The following is a 22,424-nucleotide window of genomic DNA, read 5'->3' as shown; positions in this document are numbered from 1 at the left end:
ATAAAATGGATGAAAGGATCAGGTATAAAGAAAGGGAATATCAAAATCATATATTCAGGATGTTCTTGTTCTCCCAGTCGCCAGTTTCTCACTTTCATTGGCTGAATCTCTCTGAATAATTTGATATGTCAGCGTCCGATCTGTAACGCAAGTTTAAAAGAAAGAAATTTCGTTCGTTAGGTAGCATGATTTTGTATAATGAATAGATTAAGAGTTATTTATAAAAATTGGAGGGGAAAAATATAATTTGTTCGTTACGAATGTCATTGGGTTTGTTGTTTAGATTTCTTTCTCAGCTGGCACCGAATAGACTACTTTGAATTTTCTTAGCTGTTGACAAAGATATTTCAACAAACTTGAAGTTATTCAGAGACAATCAACCAGTGTTTTTGAACAGGTGTGGTATACTTTTATATCCAGACCAAGGCACGTTTAAGCTCGTCTTACCTTGCTTGTGGTGTTTGTTTTGATCTAGGTACAAGTAGAAGACTTTTCAATGGACGAGTTTTTACTTTGAACCTCCTTAACCCACGTTTAATTTTGCTGATCTTTTGGTGGAATTTTCTTAGTGGCTGTAGCTTGCGTTTGCTGGTCAATCACAACTAGCTTCTTGGGTAGACATTTTGGTTTCTTGATCTTTTATTGGAGGTATAAATTATGAAGTTTTTTTTTGCATGTGGTGCTGGTGACAGTGTATTAACCTCTTATAGAATTGAGTTTATATTTCTAGATAATACTGGATTTTTTGGAATAGATTTTTCAGCCTTGGAGTGAAACTGGTCCAAGAGAAATCGACCAGTTTTTGATTGTCGGCAAAATTAGGTAAGGATTTTTTTTTTTTTTTTTAATGGTCAATACAGACATTGTAGTTGATTGGTGATCGTGGCTAGATAAAAATTAATAAATAAACATGCCAACTCAATTTGATAACTTGTGTGATTATCAACTGCAGTATTCAATAATATTAGTTCTCGTCACCTCACCTAGGTTGGGCTTTGTCTCGCAAACGTTTTAATAAAAGGAAAAAATGTTTAAGATGAAACACGAGACGTGGTACTTTTGGGTTTCACTCTGTTAATGTGCCATCACAATGAAACAATAAAACCGGAAAGTTTCCTTAAAGTTTTGGAATGTTACATACGCAAAAAAATAAAAACGGTACATTTTAAAAGTACTTTACAATATTTTCATTAGTATTTTATGATACGTTTATTTTTTTAATTTATATGTTAATATTCAAGGAAAGAAACAAATTACAAAAGAAATTAAAATCGCAAATTTTGGAGTTTCTAATCCATTATTTCATTGTGGTATCAAGAGATACCAAGTACGTCAAATACTTCAAATTTGTTTTTGTTCGTTGCGAATTTTCTGTGCTTTAATTATAATTCGTACTTTTAGAAGTCAAAACTACTTTATTTAGAGAGACTGCATGTTTTATTACTGTTTCACTATACGAAACATTTAAATGAACATAGAAATTTCCTTACAGATTGCCAAAAGTGCTTTTTTCTTTTTAATTAACTAATTTGCACTCACATGCCCCGTATTATCTTTCGTTTGTTTGAACAACACCACAAGATGTTAAAAATTAATTAGTGGTAAACACTTAAAAAAAAACCAAAAGTTACATAATTCAACAAGAAACACTACAAAAAAAAAAAAAAAAAGAGGGATCAACTAATGACCGAAAAACGTGTCATTTTAGTACAGTTCGATTCGAGAGAAGTTATGGTCATTTCCATCTAGACAACAGAGAATTGGTTTGTTTTGAATTTTACGAAAAGTAAAGACCCTTTTCTCAGCACTTCACCGTTTCAATTTGAATCTAATAAATTACCAGATTTTTTTTTTCTCAACACGGTTTTATTTTAGTATGGATTACAGGTGACTTTGAACTTACAAAATAAAAAGCATAATAGTTAATTATTTTTGTTAAAAAAATGCTAATATCTTAAGTGTACTTAATTAAAAGAGCAATCTTCGTTTAGTCATCAGTGCTACAGATTAATTTAAGTACCAACATTGTATTTATATTCAGTATTAGGACTACATCACTAAAGAGTTTCCAATACAAAAGAAATGACTTTTCTAAAATGAAAGAATTTTATCTTATTCAAGATAAAACATTATAATAATTGTTGTAGATAATATTAGAAAGTAAATACTTTATACAAATACTATAGGTTTAATGTACACACTAGTGCAAAGAACTTAATTTAAAAAACGAGAAATGTCTTAACCACCCTTTTACCCAAGTAACAGGGTCTATAATAGATATCTTTTGTCATCTTCTTTCAAATCCTGGTGGGGGTCCACTAAATCCTGGTGGAGGTTTAAACCCTCTAGTATAAGGCTGGACTATGGTCTGTGATAGAGGTAAAGTTCTCGAGTTAACCTGGTTACAGTAGTTTGAATTAGTGGATTTTATCTCTTTCTCATTTTTTGCGTCTTTTTCTGTCAGGTTCATAGATTTATCAGAACCTAAACTAATGTCTTGATGTCTCTGAAATTGTTTTCTGTTGAGTTTCTCCTCAGGAATATTTCTAGATCCATAAACAGGAGGTGGGTACTTGTTTTTATGCCTGTTAAAATGCAGTTCATACCCAAATCTAGCCCTATGTGGATCATAATTTCTCACTCTGCAGTTAAAAACTTTATTATTAAACATTTTTGTCTGCTGAGAAGCATCTTCAAATATTTCATTATTCCGAGATCTGTTGACTTTAACAGTGTTGCTTGTTGGTTGGCAATCTTCCATACATTTTTTGCTCTGAAGAGGGTTTTGATTGTTATTGTGTGATTTACCATCAGCTTTTGCACTGCAGTCATTTGATGGATAACTCTTGGATGGTACATCACAATTCTTACTATTATAAGACTTCATTTGTATCACTGGATTAGAGAATCCTTTGTCTTTACATGGAACTCTTGCATATTTTTCTTCGGAATACCAATTTCTGGGTTCCCGAGCTCCACTCTTCCAAAATCTTTCATACGTTTTCTTCCTGCTGTGATGCTCTCCACATACCTGTTCAACTGAACCATATTTATCAACCTCTACATCTGGACAACCACCTGCCTGATTACCACCATTTATGGCTGACAACACTGTTTTTGAACCACCCACACTAAACTGTGTTTTCCTATTAGAACAGTATGTTGAATTAGCTATTTTTTTTGCATTTTTGGAATTCTCAAGTTTCCTAGCTTTAGAACTGGTTGGTTTCCAAGCTTCCCGTTTATTTTTACACGACTGCAAGGTTTCTTCTTCACTCACACTACCTGTGGCAGCCAAAATATTTGGTTCCTCAATTTCTAATGAATTCTGAGGCAAATTACTGTGTAAGGTAGCATTGTTGTTCATACCTTCTGTGCTAGTTGCCTAATAAAAACAAACCAGATGTTTATTTACAGCATTTATTTAGCATTACAGTAGAATTTTGAATGGTTATTAAAAGTTCTAGAAAAATGATAACAGAAGATAAATCCTGTTAAATGACAAAAGTTATTTAAATTTTTTCTAGAAACTCATTAGGTATATAAAAGCCACACAATAATAAACAACAAAAAGTACAGACTAACAAAAAATATCAAGACAAGAAACTACAACAGCAATTGATATTCATGCATTTGTAGAAATATTTAATAACGTGTATAACACACTTAGATTTACAGACATGTTGGTAGATATCTCAGATAGGTCACAGTATTAAGTTATTAATCAACAACTAGGTGCTGGAGTTAGTAGTTGTGCAACTAATGTTCCCTGGTCCATGTTGTTATAGCTGTTCTATCAAATAGTATTCATTGAAACAAGAAATGGTGAAAAAGATAAAAGTTTGTTCATGGAATTTTTGTTTAAAAGAGGGAAGTACAATAGTGCAAGAATTCTAAAAGGGACAAAACTATGTAGTAACAAGGGTCTAAAAACAAATGAAATACAAAGGTTCAAAAGTAACGTCCATACTATGACAAATGGGTTAAAAATGGGACAAGATATATAATGCAAAAAGGACCTAGATAGTGGAAAGAAATGATTAGGGACCAACTAACAAAATGTTTTATAAAATATAGATGAAGTTTACACAGAAATAATAAAATGAAAATATGGCCAAGCACATTGGGTTACACCTACTTTATGATACATCACTTGTAATGACAGTAAACTCAAGGAAATTCAATGGTATAACAGTGAAAGATAATTGTAACTAAGTTACAGGCTAGTTTATCCCTATAGATACATAAAACTCAGAAAATTTTATTTCATATAGTAATTAATTAGTAATGCATGCAAGAAACTACAAATTATATGGAAAATTTCAAAAAATCACATTTTGTCCTCATCTAATAAAAACTTAACAACTTGCAGAAGCATTAGGCAAAAAACTATATTAATATTTAGTGGTACCTCGATTTTCAAACTTAATTCCTTCCAGAAGGCTGTTCGAAAACCAAATCAAATTTTCCCATAAGAAATACTGCAAATTAAATTAATCTGTTACAGACCTTCAAAAATGACACATTATGAAACATTTTAAGTAAGAAATATTGTTTATTTATACCTGTATAATAATACTTATATGCATAAAGTCAACCACAAAAACTATAAACATAATAAAAAAAACAATAAATGAAAATTTAACTGCACTTTACCTGTGCTGAGGAGAGCTGATGGCATAAGTGAAAGGTGGTAAGGAACATGGAGAGTAGGAGGGTTATTATTATTTGGAAGAGGAGTCACTTTGCATAAAAACGTCAGGTAACTCTCCTTCTGGGGTTCTTTCTCTTTTCTGTCTCTTTGCACTGCTACAACCTGCTTGAAACTCACTGGACCTATTTCTCACTATAAAAACTTATCTAATGAGGTTTGTTTCTGCCTGGCACTCTTCCCATGTCTCACCACACTATGTATGCCACTTCTCTTCCTAAATTTTTCAAACCACCCCATATTAGTCTTAAAGGCATTACTTGTATCAGCACTCATTCCAAGGTTGTTTTTCAGGAGGTCAGCAAGCAACTGCTTTGCTTTCTCACAAATGGTCTCAGAAATGCTATCACCAGCTAATTGTTTTTCGTTTACCCAAATCAACAACAGTTTTTCTACCTCTTACATTGTTTGTGATCTTTGTTTCGTAAGCACTGTCACTCCTTTTGCAATAACAGCTCCTTTAATGACCTCTATTTTGCAGTATGGTGCAGACTGCAGACTTTGCCATACCAAACTGTGCAGCAGGGTCAGACACGCAAACACCACTCTAATACCTCGCTGCAAGATCTTTTTTCACCTCTATTGTGGCTCTAACAACTTCTTTATGGTTTGCTGCTTTCATTATCTTTCTTTGACCCCATGGTGGCTTATTTAATCAGAATATTAAAAAAAAAAAAAAACAAGAACGTTCACAGCAGATTTTAGCAGAGGTGTGGACTGAGCGACAGGTGCTGGTAAGATGTTTTGGACAAGCTTGGCATGGGCCGAAAATGGTCGAAGGGTTATTCGGGCCACAACATCTTGGTTCGGGAACCAAGTTTATGTTCAACAACCGAGATTTTTTTCTCAAACAATATGTTCAAGAAGGGAGTCGTTCGAGAACAAAGGTACCATTGTATTTTGAAATGTTTTAAAAATTAGTATTGTCAACGTTTCAGAAAGACACGATTGATACAATATTTAGACCTTTTTTTAACCAATGAGTGATTTAGTGTAGATTATGCTTTTTTACTAATATTTTGATTAATTATAAGAATTAATATAAACTCCATTCTCGAGCAAAGAGAAAACTATCCTCGTTGCTTAGGAGACACTTAAAATTCCATTTGGAGGAAACCATCTGACCAACCAATTATTCAGACTACCTCAGGTGCAGTACAACATTAATTTACATCTGTTGCTGAAAATAGGCCTACAGTTAACATCTATCACCAGACTTACCGATATTTCTAAAAGCAACTTTCTTTTTTCCATTTCCACATCAATTATGCTTCCTTTGGCTCTCTGTTTTTCAAATAAAAAAGCCATCCATTCTTGCTGCTTACGAAGATCTGGAGTGATCTTAAAATACTGCTCTTCTTCAGATTCCTTGGGAACAGGAAAAGTTTTCCCAGCAAAGAATGTGTCGTCAATATGTGCACGACAAACTGGACAAATAACCTGAAAAATACAATGAAAGAATGCATTGTGTTGCATTCTTTTTTAATTCCCTCAAATGTTTAAGGACAAGTTTCAAAAAGAGAAAGAAAAGGTATAAACTATGGTGTAGTTGTCATTAGAAATGAACTAGGTTACTATTCATAAGGTAAACTTATATATATTTGTCATCATATTCATGTGCAACTAAAATCAAAATAATTATTTCACCAGTATTTGCATAACACATCATGGAAATCCACCTCTATACACTACAAATACTTACTCAATATTTGTCCATTCCAAGCTGAATGACACATTTTGCTTCACAACTCATTACTAGCGAGGTCAGAAATTCCACGATTTTATATAATTAAGTAAACAAAATCACAAGGAAGAACAGAGTTAAAAAGAGCAAATCCAAACCTCTGACTAATTATATTAGTTTGTTATAACTTAAAACAAATAAGCTGAAACAAGAATAAACTGAACAAAAAAAAACAAAAACACAAACAACTTTACACTAATTGAAAAAATCCCAGGGTACAAGCTATAATGTGGGATTATAAAATGTAGCCTAGGTTTTGGAGGTAACTGAAAAAGTATGACCCACATTATAGTGGGGATACACCATCTATTTACATTAACCTCTATTTGCAGTCCTACATAAGAAATAAAGTAGCAATAGAAATAAGAAGGGCAAAATATGGGTGATCAAGTCCACAATGTCCCACATCTATATCAGCCTTTACTGGCTGCAGACAACTGGGGAAAGGTGACTGCTTTCCCAACTAAAGAAAAATTAATTTAAATAAGAATAAGAAAAGGCAATAACAGTTAGGACTAAGTAAGTTTAAAACTTACCTCCTGAAGTTACCATTCTAGCCCCCAGTTATGGTAGAAAGACACTCATTGATAGCATGCTTTTTATACTAATACAAAGTGTTCCACCCAGTTATCCAAAACAAAACTAGTATGGCTCCTAATCACCACATATTTATTAAGTCTACTGTGACTATCATGCTCTAAATAAGTGCCAAGTTGTTAAACAACCTTATAAAACTAAACATAGTTTAGAAATTGTAATTAAAATTTCTTTAATTTTGTTTATTTCTTTATATTTATTTAAAATATTTTTATATTTGTTACAGAATAATTTAATAATTTTATTTAAAGTTTCTTCATTAAATCCATTAATTGTACAAGTATTTCAACATTACTATTAAAACGTAATTTATTACAAAGTTTTATAATATGTGAATAACTGTGAAATTATGTTTATAATAGATGTGTATGGCATATTACTATGTAAGGAGGGTAAACCATAAATTGGAAAGGCAAAATATTTTCTTTTATCAAAAATATTTATATTGATATCCTTATCAATCACTTTAAATCTAAATAATTGTCTTCTGCATTAGATGTAGTATTTCCAATTTCTAATTCTGCTGGATAAACTGTTAATAACTTCCGTTTAAGTTACAATAACAAAACTAATATGCATAATAGGTACTCTTAACGTAATAGCAGGGGTAAATATCCCATTTATAATGCCATATAAACAAAGATACAGAGCACGTTCAGTAACATGTCATGGTTTGAGCCTTGGACCACTACAACACAGCACCTTATCTATTTGATAGATTTGCAACCCCAAAGTATTAAAGTGACTGTACTTTACCTAATACAACTGCATGTAAACATCACTGGTTTAATCATAATCCTTTTCTATTTTACACACTGAAAATGACCAAAAGTTTAAGATGAAACATACCTCTATCTTCTTATTCTCAACATCACCTCTGTTTGATGAAATTTCTTCTTTCTGTTCTGCGAGACAGTGATGAATGTAGCAGGATAAACAGTAGCAATGAAAATAGTGGTAGCATTCTGTTTTGGTGAACACGTCTTCCTCTGTAAAGTGATACAAACAGATGGCACATGGACAGCTCGGTGTGTTTTGTACAGTAAGGTGTTCTTTAGCTACCTAAAATAAAAGAAAATCGTTTCTCACAGAACAGTTGGTCATCTTATTTATATCATTCCATATGGAAAAAAACAGTAATATTTAAAAAAACAATTATCACATGAAATCAACCTTCAACTCATCACATGCATCTAACAGAATACCAGTAAAACACAAATGTTTTTATTTTCAAACAACAGTTTCCAGGTTAACAACTTAACATATTTTAACTCAGTAAAATATTACATGCTTAAACAAGTTTTTTTCTGAATAAAGCTCAAGTTCTAATGAGTTTTGATTTTATTGTCACTTTGATGTTTTTAAGTATTTGAAATAAATATTCATTCTTTATCAGTAACTCAAACTTGGATTAATAATGCCAATTAACTCATTAACTTCAGTGTTAGAATATGTTAGATTTGAAGATTTAAAAAAAACAACAAATGTTTGTTTATTGTTATGCAGGAAAGGTACATAATAGGTTACCTGTGCTCTATTTACCACAGGCACCAAAACCCAATTTTGTATGTTGTAAGCCCTCAGATTTACCTCTAAACCATCACAGGATGAGAGAAGAAAAAATTCAAGTTAGATCTAATTTGGAAATACCACAAAAACTATGTTCACACATTTGTACAGATCACACATTTTTATAACATCCTTTTGTATGATACTGACAGTTACTAATTTCAAATATTTCCATCCAACAGTTTATTTTAACCAAACTCATAAACCTTTACCTAATAATTTCACATCAAAAGCCTTTCAGTTTTAAGTCCCTAATTATATTTACAGCATGTTTCTATGTTGCTTCTACTACATGTATGGAACTTCAGCATCAACGTTATAACTTCACATACACATTTCAAACAAGCTAGCGATTTCTAACGTGTGTGGAGGATTTGATTTAATAGACACCGTATTTTAAGTAAAACTAAAATTCCTAAGTCCTTAATGACAGAACAATTCAGCCATCTGCCACCTTCCAAAAAATATTAAAGTCAAACTTTGTGTCAGAATCAAAGACAGAATGAAATAATCCCAGGCAAACTTAGCTCCAGGGTGCAATGGAAAAGGTAACTTTATCATCCCTTCTTGGGTCAAAAGTCACAAGTCTGTGTATTACCCTTTAAGTTTTAACAAAAAGTTAATGCAAGTGCAAACTCAACAATACTGCTTTTAAACACTTGTCATATGATGAGAGCTATTTGGATTCATTATTTTAAATCTAGCTTGATTACAAAATATTTCAATCATTTTAATTACTTACATAAACATTGTGAAGGAATGCAAGATCTCCTAAAATTGACAACACACACACGAAAACAATGTTTATACATAAATAACACGCACATTTTGCTTAACATTTTTTACCATACATTATGCTTTTGTGATGTACTGTACCTCAATCAGTTCGTAAATGCTTTGATGACCTTTAGATTCCTCTGCTTTAAGGGTCAAGTTCTGAAAAAGTCTGGAAGAAGCAGATAAAAATCATTGTTACAACTGATTAAACTCCAAACCACTTTATTTGCAAAACATTAGTATACACAAACACGTACTCTAAAAATTAATATAGATGCTACAGAATGCAATATGATCACTTCCTTGTTAATGAAGTATCAAAGTAACATTTTCTAATACAAATACAGTACTAAAATTTTAATGAAACTTCTAAATACACTTTGTATTACACAAAACTCTTCATATTATTATACAGATAAACATCAGTAAACTTATTGGATTTAAAGTGTTGAATAATCCACTACTCACCTCACAGAATTTAGTACGAAGTGGAAAATCATTGGTCTCATCAGTTTGATGCAACTACACAGGATTTCTTGTTTTTCTTTTAAAATTAGTTTTAACCTTTTATGCCTTTGAAATATTATATTTAAGATTGTACAGAAGACAACCACTTGCCTTTGTTGTTTCTTTATGTTAAGAGTTAAAAACTTGACTGAAAAAAAAAAAGTTTAATAATATTCTTTTATTGTATGATCCCTGTATCGTTATTTGGACATTTTATATTACAATAGGGATAAGGAATTGTTGGTAGCTTAAAAGTCAGTTTGATTTTATCTGAAAACTACAATAGCTAGTTCACAGTTGAACTGTTATATGCTCAGGTGCATCAATCTGAGAACCTTTATTCATATTTTGTTCTATTACATTGAAAAAAATTAAACAAATAAATTGTACTGAATAAAATTATTTAATTGGTTGGTTGATTTAGTGTTTTATAGCACAAAGCAGCTAGGCTATCTGTGCCAAGCATCTGGTAAAAAGTTAAAAGTAAATTTAGTAAAATTCATAAAAGGAAATTCAGGTAGAAACAAAACAAAACAGAAATAGAATAAAACCAATGTTTACATCTGGTCTACAACATTAAGACAAAAACTACAGCAATACAAGTTGTAAAGGACTTTCTGTAGTGTAACTGTAATTATCATAGCTCACCAGGAAGACTCGCAGGTAAGTACAAAAACCACCGTCAGTCACCTGATGTTACCCTTTCCAATCCTGGTTGTGACTTATTTGATGTTATGGCCATTTTCAGAAAGTAAAGTAATAAAAAGATTTTAAAAGATGTGTAGCCCTGAAAGTTTGTCTGAAAGTGAGTGCAATATAAGAAAATGAAGTACAACAGGTGGTACAGATGGTGAAGATTGCTGCTCAGAATCTTCAAGATGTTGTCGTTTACCCATAGACTGTTTTTCACTATTTAAGATTTTTATTTGGAGTATCCATAATAAAGAGAGGGGAATGTCAGTGCCCACTGACCCCACCCACCATAGAGCCCTACAAGGGGATGTACTATAATCTCAAACAAGAACACTGCAGGACAATGCCAGGGTTTTCATGAGCACTATACCCAAACACCAGCATCAGACACAATGTCCACAACACCTATTGAGAACATCGAACACTTGTACTTGGTTGACCCTAGCCCAAGTGGACCACCCGATTGACCCAAGAGGGCCACCCCAAAACCACCCGTCTGCAGAAATTCAAGGTCAAAGTGTTGTGTTAGGGTTGAACCCCTCAACTACCAGGATCGTCTCCTCCCCTTCAGGGATCACAACGCACAGCAAACACATAGGTGGATGTTTAGATCCCAAAGGAGGTAAACTGAAAGAACAGAACCTTCCCTGGGAGGTCCGCTCACCAAGTACAGGAATACATACCAAGGAGTGCACTGGTTAAATCAACATCATAATTTAATATTGTAAGAAACATTCCATATCTTAGTGTTAGTTGTGAACTACCAGTGAACTTAAAGTAATTTGTTGATTAAAACACCAACAAGAACATAATTATATAAATAATACAATCACACTTAAATTATTTATTACTAAAAAACAGGAAAAACAATTTAACTAAAAGAAAATTATTTCAGACAAACCTAATTTAACATTAGTTGAATACACATAAAAGGAATCTATTTACCTGATTAGGCAAGAAAATTCATTCTTTTGTTAAAAAAAAAAAAACACACTAAGTAAATCTTAAAAGTACAAGGAGAAACAGCAATACCCCCCCATTCATACACACAAAACACCTACATGAAATTGTTAAAATTCATAAAACTATACATTGAATAAGACTGCAATAGAAGATTCAGACAAAACACCTTGAATATCAGGCATATCTTTCACACAAAACTCAGAACTATCCATTTCAATAGTTAAGGCCAAACATTGATCATAAGAAAAATAAGCAATTTCGTATTATTATCATTTAACTAGTCTACAGCAAAAACCAGCCGAGTATTTTGCACCAAACCTAAAGAGATATAATGCATGGAGTACTGTGAATGTCTACAACTTAAATAAAAGTTTATTATTTTTCACTGAGAGTTTAATTACACAATTATAAGTATACAAGTTCAATGGTTTTTGGAGTGGCTGCTTTTGTACTGAACACACATTACAAGATGTTTACATGAAATTTCAGGCACAAAGCCACCTACCTGGCTTAGTAAATAATTGCTGTAAAAAGATAAGAAGCTTTATTTTAATCAGCATTTTAAACATATTTGTTATATTTGAAAAGACCGATATTTCACTGGTTATGTTTTATGTGTACTTGGTGAGGGTTGTGTTCTTCTCTGGGCACATATTTGCCCGTTGCTGTGCATGAAAAACGTCAATGTAGTAGATAATTAAAAGCTGATATTTTAAACATTCTACAAATGGGGATTACAAAAAGTAAACAAACATAACTGGAGATTTATTGCTGACAGTTTACTCAAACTAAGAACCTCTGTTTTGACTGACTGAAGTGAAACTGATAAATACTGTAGACATGGAGTACAAATCAGGATTTGAAGTGATAAAATAAATCAAACTTCCAGTCTTGTTTGTTGATATTTTTGTTAATATTATTAATTGTGGGGTTGAAAATATAATTTGTTTTTTAGTTAAAACTAGTTTCTGTACAGTTTTTTTTTCTACAATTCCTGTTGCCACCCTTTTAAAGTTAATTATCAATTATCTTGTATTATACAAGAACATAAATAGTAATTTATTCTAATATATGTTTCTAAGTAGCAGTCATGTGAAGAGAATATCTTTACAATGATACTTACAATTCTAATTTATCATCAGATAAACCCCTGGGATTTCTTATGTTTATTGTTGGGATTTCTTCAGGATACTGAAAGAAAGAAGTAATATTTCATCTATCTTGGATTGTCTCTTTAACCAAATGTATAGTAGCAAGCGGATGAATTACTTTAGCCTTAGGATTTCTAAGGGAGTTCATGTGGAACTCATCAGCATTTGTTTCACAGTAGTTTTAAAATTATTTATACAACAAACAACTTGAGTTCATGAATTTCTAAATTATAGAGATTGCATTATCACACTGGTCACAGAAAGAAAATTTAAATAAAAATACCATTGTTAGATCAATTAATCAGAGTAACAAAATATTTGAAATTTAAATATTATACCTTATAAAAAAAATACTTATATGCCAAAGAAATTTATCATAAACAGGGTTTTTTTGTTGTTTTTTTCACTTTTGAAAAACAATGCTAAGATCTTCAGATAATATGGTAATAGATCAAAAAATGGCTGTTAGGTTAAAGTAACTAGTATTTTTGAAATTTCAAAGTTGAGAAAGTTAAACAGAGTAATTAAAAAAGACCTACTTGAAGTAACTATCCTAACGAGGTAATATACCAAAAGAATTTGTCAACAGTAATAAAATTAAAAAAAATCAATTTTAGGCTGCCTTTGGTTCTATAGAGGGTTCAGTTTGTTACATGAAAATTATTTTCAACACCACCAATTCATATGGCATCTACAGCAAAGATTAAGTTATGGTGGAACAACACATACTAGACCTAAGTTTGGACATTGACACTTCGTAAGTGGCGTTATGCTAACAAAAATTGACTACTTTCAGGTAGGCCATGCAAAAACTCTTTCTGACAAAGTATTCATACACTCAGATCATAATGAGAAGTTCAGATAGGGGACTTAGGATTTCAAAGATGGAATATCCTTAATCGTAATGGCATTGGAAAAGGAATGTGATCAATTTGGTACAAGAGGACCCTTCAGAAAGAGACCTGCAAAATGATGCATACAAATTATAGTTAACAATGTGCAACATCTTGTAAGAGATGAAAATCTGTGAAAAGAGAGGTAATTCGCAAAAGTTATCGATGTGCCCCAGATGACAGTATGAAACACAAGAACTTTCCATTTAGGAAAGTAACAAGTCACTTGTACAACATTTCCACAAAAGAAAGACCAACTGTATAAAGTTGTACAAGAAAAAATTGTGGTATGTGTTGGTAATCAATGAAGCATATTTGTACTTTGATATGTATATTATCTACACCACTTCTCACTGGTTAACTGATGAAAAGATTTATATAGAGTACTGTCAAACCTAACAAAGAGCAATATGATTAACAAGAAAATTAGTTTGACTTACAATACACAGAGAGGCTTACAGATTATTTCACTGGATACTCTAAAATCCATTCAGTTTTGTTTTCCCATTTTCTTTAACCTACGAATGAAGATTTCCGACATTTCCATTGTATTTCTAACATCCTTTGTGCCAAAAACAGCATGAAGAGTTATTTTATTTTTAATCACTAGAGAAAAATGTGAAGGAAACATTTGTATTAAAAATTTGTGTACAATTCTGTACTGTAGTTTCACCAATGTGATTAGTTGTATTTCTACAAGGTTTACATAAAAAGTGTTGCATTTCAAGAGCAAGTCAAACCAAAAATAAGAGTTACAAATATTTTTATTTCTTGCTTTTAAAATTATGTCATGCTGCAATGTAGCCCACAGAATGTACAAGTCTTCTCATGATTCATGGCACATGGATGTTTTACTGATATCAGAAAAGTACAACTTACAACATTAAGGTCTCATATGCGACATCACATTAATGTCTACTGACACATAACATACTACTGTATAGTGGTGCAAATGGGTATAACAGGTGATTTGTACAGGCAACCTTTGACCTCCTTTTGGAAAAGTGAGCCCTTTCACAACTAAGTTACCTCTGTGGTGAGCATAATTTAAACAACTAGCAAGTATAACCAAACAACAGAACTCTTGCAATTCTCAGACTTGAAATATAAAAAAAGGTTTCAAAATGTTATAAAACACACAAATTTATAGCAACATATTATCCAACTTTAAAACAATTTTGACGTTACTCAGGTCATTTTGTGAATGTTTGCACTAGTAATTACTAACCATAGTATTCATACCTAATTCTAATAAATTGTAAAACAATGCATTTTAATCTGGGATGTAATGTACTAGATGTGTTTGGATTCTTCTTTTTAGCCATGCGTAACTTACTGCATTATGATGATTCAATATACAGAACTCAAAATTTCCAGAAATTTCACAGATATAAGTTGTAGTGTTTGTTTACATATTAAAAGTGCTATACCCTTTATTTATAAAATAAATAAGTTTTTTAAAACTTCAGTTGTGTACTACTATATTTAAAGTTATTACAACAAAAGATATAATTAAAGTCGAGTGTCACTTACAGTCCTAGTGAAAGGTACGTTCTTGTTGTAAGGAGATTACTTTTATTTTAAAGTTGTGTTTTGTTATAAATAAATTGTTATTTTTATAACTGTCCAAATCTTGAATACTCAAGATGTGATTTTTGTTTTTATGGATTTATGTTTGAGGCGAAATGCAATAGATAGCACCACATTATCACATAATATTGGTTACCAATGTAAATACACAGTATATCTCATTATCACATAATATTGCTCTTCTATGTTACCATGTTTTGCATATAAATTACACAGTATATCTATTATAGTAAGACATGCACACATACATGATACATCCATTAAGATGAGCATTATAAATATTCTTACTCTTGACGAAAGCTTTAGAACCAGAGTAAGTCTTACAAATTGTTTTTCAGTATCTTCTCCTGTAGCTGGGTGGAGATGAACAGCTACACTTGTTGGTTGATCACTAGAATAACAATTAAATAACAGCTCATAAACAAAGGTAAGGAAATTCTCATTCTATAAGAAATGATTTGTTAAATCTACTTTAGGTTACTGAATAAGTAATAAAAACATTAAGAAATCAAAGGCTTTGATGATAAGTCACAAATGTCAGAGTCCAACATATGTTATAACAGTTGGAAATAGTTTCAGGGTATAATGGGGATTTCTCTGGCTGTGAGGTTTTTATTTTTATTTTAAAATTTTCATGACTATCTTCAATTCTCATCCAAGGGAATGAGATACGATTATAGTATTAGTGTTTTTCTCATGTGAATTTTAAACATCTGCAAATTTACACTTTTTTTTTTTTTTTTAAGTGTAGCAGAAGAGGGTCCTTTACTTTGGTGATTATCAACCATACAAAAACATACAAAAATAAGATATAAAAACGTAAGAATCTTTGGTCCTTATGCATTTCATAATTAATCCAGTGTCATTCTGTATCTAGCATTTGCATAACCAGACAATCACAAACTCAACAATAAAATAATGCATTCTAAAGCACAATAATAACAGTATTTATCTTTCATGGCACTAGATTTTGGCAAGTGACCAATTCATATGGGATCTCTTACAAACTGATTGGGTTAAGTAACTTAATGGTCCTCTAACATTTATATTAGGCACCACAGGAACCACCTAATATCTCAAACCTTGCTATTATCAAGGCTGGCTTATTTATTATGCATAATAGGCAGAGTGTCAAGGACTTACAAAAATTTGAGGGCCCAAGAAAACTCTGGGTCCATGAAAATTTTGCTTAAAAATTCTACAAATTCTCTTGATTGGCACTGCCCACAATATTGTTTATTTTATCCATCCCACTGGATATTTAATAAATTTTGTCTTGGTTAGTATGCTGCAACTTCCCAAGAATATTATTTTTTAATCATCTACTAAATTTTCAATTTTTTTTTTTTTTTTTTTTTTTTTTTTTTATTAACTTGACATATTAACATTCTGTAAAATACTGCTGGTCAGAGATGTCACTAGCTGCTAGTATACTGCATCCATGCACAGATTCTACTTGACAGTGCCTCAAATCCTGAAGCAATGTTTTGAAAAATTAAAAATATAAAATCACAATCACCATCATATTGAAACAATGAATTCTGACATCTGTGGAGCAAAGCCCCAAATCTTTTAAGTACTTTAGAACATTTCTGGTGCTTGTGTTTTAAGAGATACACCCTGAATAAAATTTTTTTTTCTTTGTCCTCATTAAAACATGGGTAGAAATGATGCCCTTAATTACAATATTAAAACCAATTAAACACAAAGAATGATAAAACTTCAGATAACAGCCATGAGAATAAGGTGGTCATAATCAGAAAGGTTAGTTATTCCAAATTGTGAAAGTATTTAATATTAACTAATTTAATTTTAGAAATTAACTTAGGACTAGAATAAAAATATGAACTGTAATAGAACTGCAGCACAACAATGTCAAATACTCTCACCTCTCACCATATTCAACTTCCAGTTCATGAACATAGATTGATTTCAAGGCTTCAATCTCAGTTTCAATACATCTAGGTTAAAGATAATAAAATAAAATAGAGTTGAAATTAGATAATCTGTATTGATATGAAGTACTGATAACATTATGGTTCTATTTCACTCTCAGCTAGCAATACCTGAAGACAAAGCTATCATTTTGTTAACTTTAAGATATGGAAAACTTCAATCAAAGTATATTCTCATATTAATTCCACATTACATGTTTACTATAAACTTTCAAAGCCATTCACAAGCTTCTCTTTAGATGAGAGATATTTCTGAATAAATTATTAAACTCCTGAAATAAAAAGGATATACAGTATGGTGTCACATCGAAAGTATATGTTGGATAGTACTACTACATTGTAACCCTAAAAACTTTCAAATGTTTATGCTACTTATTTGTTAAAAATTAAAGTAAATAGACTATCTTATCACACAAACACTTTGTTGTGAAGCAAACCTGAGCTAAAAAGTTTTAATAACAAAATAACAGCTTGAACAAACAAACACATCTATAGATTACATGTTCATAATTACAACTTCTGTGTACAAAAATACAGGCATATACAATAATGATAGAAACTGATAACCCAGTTTAAAACATTAAAGGATTCAGTGTCAAAAGACATATACATGATCATTATAAACCTGTTAGAAGCATAACTCACACACCAACAGAAACCTTGAAGGGTCAGCAAAAAGCCACAAAATAAAAAAAAATAAAAAAAAAAAATGAATCTGTCAGTGGTCTAAAAATAAAATGTCTATCCAACCAGGTAAAACTTGCTCTATGTTGGTTAGCATACCTCTATTCATGCCGATACATGGATACACAGAAGAATATTTCTCATAAAAACTGTTACATTTCTGGATGTTATGACGAACTGCAGAAAGTACAGCAAAGGACCCTCAACAAATCAAATTAAAACAAAACAAGAGTTATGATCAGAATACAGTAATAAAACAAGTTGTATGAATCTGCAGAAGAATCAACAACAGACAAGTTAAAGAGGGTGTGGAACTGAACTATAAAAATAGCAAAAGGAGCAATCAAATAACAAACTTAACATTGGCTTCATTTGAGCAGTGTCACTACAAGACAGGTTTCTAGCCAGATAAGTACTTCTCACAGCAACCCAGCCATACCCACACTCAAGAAAATAAGAGGTAACACACACTGATATTGGTCAAGTTATGTATTAGTAAGGCCAAAAACAGATATGAGAAGAGGTAATTTCATTGGAAATTATAGAAACTATTGAGAGGGTCCAGGAAACTGGCTTTAAGTTCAACACAGTGAAGAATGGCAACAGGTTGTAGAGAGAAACCCCAGCACTGGTCATTAACTGAAATAATGGATAGACATACAAGTTAAGACTGACACTTATCATACCAACAAATGGCTCAGTCACAAACAATATGACTGTATGAGCATAAGCCATATAGAGAAGAGGACATCTAATGTCTGAATGGATAGTCAGCAGCCAAAACTGGAAAATTCACATCGCTCAGAGTAGAATATGAGGTACAGAAGGATGTATTTGTCTAGGAGACTACTTGTCACAAGATTAAAGAATGGGTTCTGACCATAAAATACAAGTGAAACTTTAAAAGACTTGCAAGATAATTATATTCCAAGCCACAGAAGCATGTAATTCAACAAAAAATTGTAATATCACAACTTAGGTAACCTGGTAATATCAGTGAAAGAGCATGGAACAAAGGTCACATTGGTCAACCAGAGGGAAAAGAGGACAGAAGTGGAACAAGCATGAAAACTATTTACATTGTGAAACATAAGGTGATACAAGGTGTTATCTATGCTATACTCACTCCAAGTATTGAAACCCAAGTTTCAGTATCATATACACTCAGACTTACAACTGACCAAATCAGGTGACATGAGAAAAGACCAGATTCCTTGTAAATAAATTGAATTTAAGATTTTCGCTAAAACAATTATGATAAAATTATGAGAGAAAAGTGCTTGTGTTAAGAATACTTCAAAAATCCTAAAGCATTTAATACCATTAAAATAATTGTATTTACATTCGGTCCCTTGGGTTCAAATTATTTTTCAAAAACATAATAAAATAATAATATTGCCTATAGACCATCAAACAAGCTGCAATGGCACTCCAGAAATGAGGAAAGAAATCTACTTTTGACTAGCGCTGAACACCTACGCAGCGGTGTGTAAAAAAAACTAAAAAATTCAATAAGTTGAAGAAACATATTTTTCGAATACAGTCGAATTATCAAGTTGTTTTGATGTGTTAATACTAATGTTTAATTCATTAATCTTATAGTTTCATTAACATATCAACATTAATACAAAAATAAAAAAACAAACCTCACTATACAATTTAACAGTAAACTAACTTACCCTTCTTCACATTCTGAATGCATCGTGACGTTCAACAAATTAATTCAATAATTTTCCTAAGTTTAAACCTTTCTAGAATAGTTTGAATCACAATACGTGAAAACTGGAATATATTTCCGCTATTCTCACCTTCTTTTTAAAAAAAATTTGATATGCCACTATTTACCAACGTAACCTAATTTAAGTTCTCAGAGCCTGTACCAAATCACACTTGCTGCGGACCATATAACGCGTTATAGGGGACGCTATGACTATTTTCATAAATAAAAAAGAAATAAAATGTGATTTTAAAAGGATTTATAATATGAAAAAGTTTAGTTAAAACACATATGACTCAGTAAATAGAAAATTACACTGTTATATTTTCAATCTTTGATGTACAGATTGTTTGTACATCTATTTTGACATGCTTTTGTGCCTATCTATGTTACATTAGATGTCAATATATATACTTGTATAATATAGAAATACAAGGTTATGATCGATATTACAATGTTTTTATGAATAGAAGGAAACAACACTTTGTTGTTGGTTTAGTATAAAGCTAAACAGCAAGTAATATACAGTGAACTCCATATTTTAGCATTCAAAGTCCATAATTTTACCACTGACATACGGAGGAACAAAAAATTAAATTCAGCGTCTTCAAAATTAAGAAATGCAGTCCTTCTTCTTTTCTTGTTTTAATGGAAATTGTTATTGTTGGTCTCCAACTTAAAGTGACAAAACGAGAGCTATCTGTACTATATCCACTTGAGGAACTGGATCCCAAATTAAAGTTTGGATATAGCTTGAATGGGTACCTAAAGACAATTGTACAATGGTGACATAAGCTTGTCAAAACGTTATGTATGTCTTTGTAATAATGAGTCCTTCAGTAGAATTTAAGCTGTATCCAAACTCCATTTTCTAAAAGTAGATTCCTCGGAATAAAAAAAAAAGCTGAAAAGCAATTATTAAATTGCGAAAGTGCTCCCTCATTGTTATCCATGAAATAGTAACGATAACAAATATTATTCCTAAAGTTTATTTATTTGTTTGTACTTAACCACAAAGCTAGAAAATGAGCCATCTGTGCTCTGTTTACCGACTGTATCGAAATGCAGTTTCTAATATTGTTAGTCTACAGACATTTCACTGTGCCATTGAAGGATAAAACTTATTTGATTCGTGCTTCATCATTTTTCGTGTCCTCTTCTATTTTCATTACAACATATAAATGCAAATATGAACTAAATAAGTTTTAGGACTTTATGTTTTTGTTAAGGACAAAGGCTATCTGTTCTGTACCCACCATGAACTCTAAGGGCCTTTAGAGTTACTGCTGAGACACTGAGTAGCAGGACGTTGTTTTGAACATAAATGGTATCCTATATAACCTATAGGCTAAACAGTTAACTCGTAGGTTGTACGATTTATTTATTATATTTATTTACCTATAGTTTAGGATTGCAGATCAGAGGAAACCCATTATCAAGATCTACGTAGCTACTCTTACTTTTATATTATGCCCAGAGCTGAAAGTATATATCGTGGATTTTAACCACAGATCATCTCCTTTGTAGACCAACACACTAGCCATTAGGCTTGATTATCATAGTCATCTGTAGCATTTCCAGATTTTCGCACTAGTATTAAATTGGTTCACTTTATAATAAGAGGATCGATCAAAAAAATTACGATGTAAATATGAATTTATATAAACGACTGAGTTTTTTAAAAAAGAAAATAAACTGAATGGACGTGTAATATAAAATAATCTTTATCAATCATACTCAAAGCAAAAAAAAAAAAAAAACATTGTGCATTTTCACAAATGTTATCTCACAGTATATCTTTCCATTATACCAATTCGCTTTGAAAAACAAATGAAACGGAAACAATTTAGTGCTTTTTATTTGACAAAATACTTAGGATTTACCTAAAATGGAGAAAGCTTATCACATAACTGGTTGTAACGAAACAACACAATTAAGACTATAACCTCAATATATTATGATATTAAGACATGACACATGTTTTCTACCTGCTATATAGTCATATAGGATTTTAAGATATTTTTCATTCCTTTAGTTTGTATGCAGTTTTAGCACAAACACACGGGACATAAAGTCATTGATATTGCCTTGCTCTATTTTCACTATTTCTTTTTCTCTGTAGTAGATAATATCCATTCTGCTATGGCTCTATGGCCAGCTAAAATACGACAAGAAAAGCATTTGTTGAGACACTATGTTCATGTCTTTCAGAATTTGTGGTGCATATTGAAGATATTTACACATTTTAATAATAAAGTTTGAAAGAAAACAAAGACCGAAATATTCAAAATAATTATAAGATAGCTTTTATTTTAACAGATGTTTCGATATTGCAGCTTCTTTAGTACTAATAATGTCAAATAGTATTATGTTTGACAGAAGTGACAAAGGCAAAACGTCAATTAAAATATGAGTTTGACTAAAACAAAACGCCGTTACAACTAAGGTCGAACAAAAAATAATTTATTCAACCTTAATAACCACAGAAATTCAAAATACCTTACCCTCCCTCGAATGACTAGAGTACAAGTTTTATCATTTGAAAAAAAAAAACAAGCAAAATTTAATAAATACGTTTGTAGTCATAATCTGATACTAATGTTAATGAACAATACAACATAAATATTAATGTTATTAATTGTTCCAATAAATCAAGAACAAAAATCAGAAGAAGAAAAAACACAGTATTCCGTATTAGACCACATCAAGATTAATAAGCATATCGAGAAACAATCAATAATAATTTATTTTAACTTTATCTCGTCAATGAATTCGTTTGACTCAGGGTAGGGTTTTATTTAGTGTTTATACCACTAGGCTGCGTTTCATGTGAATAACTGATTTACATAATATGTCACAATATTAATATCTGT

At 31.4% G+C, this 22,424-nt stretch overlaps 1 protein-coding gene across 2 annotated transcripts; it reads right to left on the bottom strand.

The window, feature by feature from the left end:
- Positions 1-1,844: 1,844 nt before the first annotated feature.
- LOC143244224 (uncharacterized) lies at positions 1,845-19,766 on the bottom strand. Of its 2 annotated transcripts, XM_076488500.1 has the most exons (8): positions 19,514-19,766; positions 17,085-17,156; positions 15,484-15,586; positions 12,685-12,752; positions 9,498-9,567; positions 7,902-8,114; positions 5,933-6,151; positions 1,845-3,385 (listed from the first exon to the last, which is right to left on the bottom strand). In XM_076488500.1, the coding sequence occupies exons 1-8, from the start codon at positions 19,534-19,536 to the stop codon at positions 2,288-2,290; spliced, it is 1,866 nt and encodes a 621-aa protein (XP_076344615.1). In that variant the 5' UTR covers positions 19,537-19,766; the 3' UTR covers positions 1,845-2,287. The 2 variants fall into 2 exon arrangements, with proteins under 2 accessions (XP_076344615.1, XP_076344616.1); XM_076488501.1 differs by lacking the exon at positions 17,085-17,156 and having other exon boundaries at positions 19,514-19,754.
- Positions 19,767-22,424: the final 2,658 nt, after the last annotated feature.

This window comes from Tachypleus tridentatus, chromosome 2 (assembly GCF_004210375.1).
Source record: "Tachypleus tridentatus isolate NWPU-2018 chromosome 2, ASM421037v1, whole genome shotgun sequence".
Taxonomy (NCBI): Eukaryota; Metazoa; Arthropoda; class Merostomata; order Xiphosura; family Limulidae; genus Tachypleus; species Tachypleus tridentatus.
The sequence above is the reverse complement of the archived record's forward strand: the minus strand, read 5'-3'. Positions and strand labels throughout refer to the sequence as shown.

What these genes read in the sequence shown, in the direction of transcription:
- LOC143244224 (XM_076488500.1), bottom strand. Translation starts at nt 19,536, where the DNA reads ATGCATTCAGAATGTGAAGAAGG. An exon ending in CATTCAGAATGTGAAGAAGG is followed by an intron (nt 17,157 to 19,513) that starts GTAAGTTAGTTT and finishes TCTTTAACCTAG; the next exon opens with ATGTATTGAAACTGAGATTG. An exon ending in TTGAGAATAAGAAGATAGAG is followed by an intron (nt 6,152 to 7,901) that starts GTATGTTTCATC and finishes TGTATTTTTCAG; the next exon opens with GTTATTTGTCCAGTTTGTCG.